This window comes from Arachis stenosperma, chromosome 9, assembly GCF_014773155.1.
Source record: "Arachis stenosperma cultivar V10309 chromosome 9, arast.V10309.gnm1.PFL2, whole genome shotgun sequence".
NCBI lineage: Eukaryota > Viridiplantae > Streptophyta > Magnoliopsida > Fabales > Fabaceae > Arachis > Arachis stenosperma.
Window position 1 is genome coordinate 44,526,502 of NC_080385.1, and position 4,093 is coordinate 44,530,594.

General features: G+C 30.5%; 1 protein-coding gene across 1 annotated transcript; it reads right to left on the bottom strand.

Moving 5' to 3' along the window:
* Window positions 1-2,155: 2,155 nt before the first annotated feature.
* Window positions 2,156-4,093, bottom strand: LOC130951326 (microtubule-binding protein TANGLED). The gene is made up of 4 exons (XM_057879980.1): window positions 3,903-4,093; window positions 3,624-3,766; window positions 3,303-3,364; window positions 2,156-3,223 (listed from the first exon to the last, which is right to left on the bottom strand). Exons 1-4 carry the CDS (start codon window positions 3,981-3,983, stop codon window positions 2,322-2,324), a joined length of 1,188 nt encoding a protein of 395 aa, XP_057735963.1. The 5' UTR covers window positions 3,984-4,093; the 3' UTR covers window positions 2,156-2,321.

The following is a 4,093-nucleotide window of genomic DNA, read 5'->3' on the forward strand; positions in this document are numbered from 1 at the left end:
TCAATTATATGGGGAATCGAACATTCCTAAAATGGATGAGAATAATGAATTTATATTAGTTCACAAGTGCCTTATCAAGTATTCTTAAAATATTTATTAAGGTGTTAAATATTAAAAAGTTTGTATTAAGAAATATTATTATACTCTTAACATACCCTCTTTACTAAATCAATATCAATATCTCATACAATTCTTTTAATAAAATATTATAGAAAAAATTGTATAATTAAAACTAAAATTTTTAAAATATTTTATAAAAGTACTTGTATTTAAATAACTTGTGAAAAGAAAAAATTAAAATTAATGTATTCAAAAATATTAAAAATTTTGAATTTATAAAAGAAAAAAAAAGAACAAGGTGATGAAGAGACTAATTTGGTGTACGGCATTCAATTTCACAAACTAAAATGAGTCATTTGATGTAAAGTAAGAGATCAATTTAGTGCATATATTGATATAGTAAATGACACGTGAATAAATAACATTGTGACACATGGCATAATCTGACACGTGACAAAATAGTATTGTGACACATGCCATAACAATTCACGTCATCATGCCATGTGTCGCTAACCGATACGTCATCATATCGTTACACGTGGGCAAACCATGAGATGACATATGTCACTAAAGATCCACGTCATCAAACTATGTCAGTCCGTCGTTAACAAATAAAAAGGTTAAGTACTAATATAGTACAATTTTTTAAATTTCAAAAACGTAATTAATACAATTAAAATTTTAGGGACAATTTTAATATACGACATCAACCTTAAATACCACTTTAAAAATTTAGTAATTTAAAACTGTCATATTTTGGCCCCAAGCTCGGGAGTTCACGCTCCAAGTCAAAATGGTTTCAATCTCCACCTCCATAGTTCCATCTTCACCTAAAAATTACATAAATAAAATTTATTAATATTCAATTTAATATCAAAGACTTTGCACAATATAATATTACTCAATTCATCCACGGAAGACATAGCCTAATAAATTAGAAGTGACTGTTACTCCTTCTAAGAATAATGATAAAAAATTATATAAATTTTAATTATATCATAATAAATTATATTAAGATAAAATAAAATAATATGATAGAAAAATATTATTATTATTATTATTATTATTGTTGTTGTTGTTGAAAATACACAACTTAAGTGGGTAAAGATTTTATTAATTTTTAGAGGGGCATTTATTACCATTTTCAGAAGCCATGGAACACTATATTAGAAATAACAAATCATATCCCTAAAACTATATTGTGGCAAGGAATTTGTCAGTGTTTTATTGCCCTTCTTCTTAAAGAAAAGCTCACCTCTAACATGAGTACAAATTGATACTTGTCGGATTAAAAAAAATATATTTTATTTTATTTTATTTTAAATAATTTATTTCTATCTTTAAAAAATTAAAATTTTTTATTCTTAATCTTGTAAATTTTTACTTTTATTTTTTTTAAATTGAGAAAGTACTCTCTGTTTAACTAAAATTAAGTTTTAGTATCAATTAACTAATCAACACAAATCTTAAACAATTAAATACTTTACAAATTAATATTTACATCAATAATAAAAGTTCAACAACATAAATTACTATTATCACTTACAAACAATAATTTAACTATCAGTAATAACCAATTACCAACCAAACTAAGAACACAACAACAATTAGAAGTCGTCATGCCTGTTACCAGAGTAGCAACAACAACAACCTAACTCTTTCTGTACGACTTCCATTGCTTTGGCGATTTGTGGGATTGGAAGTTTTCATTCTTTGTTACAAACCAATTTATTTATTTATTTGCCCAACTAAGTTCATTTAAAATCTATAAAAAAGATACATATCCACAAAATTCTTAATGTCAAAATTCATGTAGTGGTCTAAGTTTCAGTAGAAGTTACTTTTTATAATTTCATTGGAATATCCTCTGATAAAGAATGAGAGAATCAACTATCTTCTTTAGTTTGGTTCTCAAATATTAATATTAATTTCAATTCGATTTAAGAGAAATCTTGTCTAGAGAAATATAATATTTCAAATCTTAAGCATGAGAATGGTAGTAAGACTTAATTAAGAACATTAAAAGCAATGTTTTGTGAGCTGGTTTTGCATTTGTTTAGTACTTCATTTATTTGTTTATTTTTAAATAAACATATCAGATCAAAGAATATTTAGTTTGTGATTTTTCTTAAATGGATAGGAAAAAAATAAATTGCTATTAACATGAGAAATATTTCCTCACACTCTCCACTAGTCCTGCAGGAGTACAAAGTGCAAAAAAAGTAAAATAAACAAACCCTGGATTATACACAAACGCATTTTTAAATTCCACGAATAGGGATTTTCATTGTTGATGTTGGGCGTTGTTTTAGTCCACTCACTGCTAACCCATCAGTTTTCAATACAGTTTTCCTGCTTTTCAATGGCGAAACCAATCTGGTGGCCATCCTCAAAGGAGAAAAGGATCTACGAATCTTTGCAGCGACTGAGACAGATCGCTTCGGCGAATTCCTACTCAAATTTTCTTTTCCTGTTGGTGAAGAAAGATACACGGTTGGTGGATGAAACACATGGAACCTCTTTGGAGAACTCCTTCCGGTAGTTGTTCTACTTGGTGAAATCAACTTCTTATTACTTTTAACTTGTGGACTCTTCTTGACTTGAACTTTTGAAGATGAAGGTTGTGGTGACTTGATCACAAATTTATGTGGCGTAGTTATAGATGTGGTTGTTGCTGTTCCTCTGTTTCTTAATACAATGGGAGACCTGGTCTTTGAAAATCGTTGCTGCTGTGAAGAAGGTTGGGTTGGAAGGTACAAAGGGTTTGGAAATAGCACTGTTTTTTTGGCCCATTGTTTGTTTCTTGGTGACACTCTATTAGTCAAGTACTTCTTGTTTTCTTTGTCAAATTCTTTTACTTTTGGAGGTGATACCTTAAAATTGATTCTAGAACGAGCACGTTGAAGCGATGGTGAATTTTCGTGCTGTGGTTTTGTTTGCTTTTCCTTCTTCCTTCTGGCCTTGAATTCAGTATTTTCAGCTTGAAATGACGATAATTTTCTATTTAGCCTTTGAGACATCGGAGTTTTTGGATCGTCAGAAGTGACGAAAGGTTTGTTATTAACTACTGAGACTATTTCTCTAGCAAATTGAGTTGCTTGTAGAATCTCCCCAACGGTTTCACCCACTAGCATTGCAGGCAATGACATTCTTCTCCATTCACCTGCATATGTGTTTGTTTGTTTCATTTCAAGGCAAACATATATATAAGTGCAAAAGAAATGCAAAGAAAGAGAAAGAACCTGTCTTTGATGGAGAGGGAAACTTTCCCACGGGAGATTTCCTAGTTCCACCATTCTTGAGCCTTCACAGTTTCATATACAAACAATTTCACAACTTTGACAAAATCATAATCTACCTTAATAATAATCATAACAATTCAATAGATAGTAAAATTTTGAACTTGTAAAATATATTCATCATCAAATTATAGTAAAATCTGACTCGTTCGTCGTACTTTACCTCATGGATAAATTCATATAATTTGAATAAATCAAGGAAAATAATATAAGAATTCAAAAAATAAAAAATAAAGATTTCTTTTTTGAATAAAGGAAGAATACCTGAGTGATTCTTGTTTACACCTGAGACTAGTTCTGAGATAACCTCTGGTACTTCGAGGACTGAGACTAACGCCCGAAACCACCTTACTTCCACCAGTCACAGTGTACTGAAGCTCCTGAAGCCGTGCCATGCACCGATCCACCTTCAAAAGCAACCCCACACAAAATTAGTCAATTAATTAATGAAGAAAAAACTCTGATTTGGGAAATCCAAAAGGAAAAATAAGAATTTTTGTGGACAAATGAGGGTTGCTTATTAAAAAGGACGAGTATTATTACCTTGATGAGTGTCTCTCTAATGAGAATTGGATTAAGTGGAGCTAACATTTTCTTCTGCATGGGTGGGGTTCTCGCAACCATGGCTGCAAAAACACAATGCGGTTGTGGGTCTCAACAAAACAATCTCTTAATCTTAAACTAGTAGTGGTAGTAGTGCCCACTCAACTAACGATTGGACCTCTCTCTTTTAG

Bases quoted from the DNA above. Each gene is read 5' to 3' on its own strand.
- LOC130951326 (XM_057879980.1), bottom strand. From the start codon at position 3,983: ATGGTTGCGAGAACCCCACCCATGCAGAAGAAAATGTTAGCTCCACTT. The intron at 3,767-3,902 runs GTAATAATACTC...TTGCTTTTGAAG, and splicing joins TTAGAGAGACACTCATCAAG to GTGGATCGGTGCATGGCACG. The intron at 3,224-3,302 runs GTTCTTTCTCTT...ACACATATGCAG, and splicing joins TCCCTCTCCATCAAAGACAG to GTGAATGGAGAAGAATGTCA.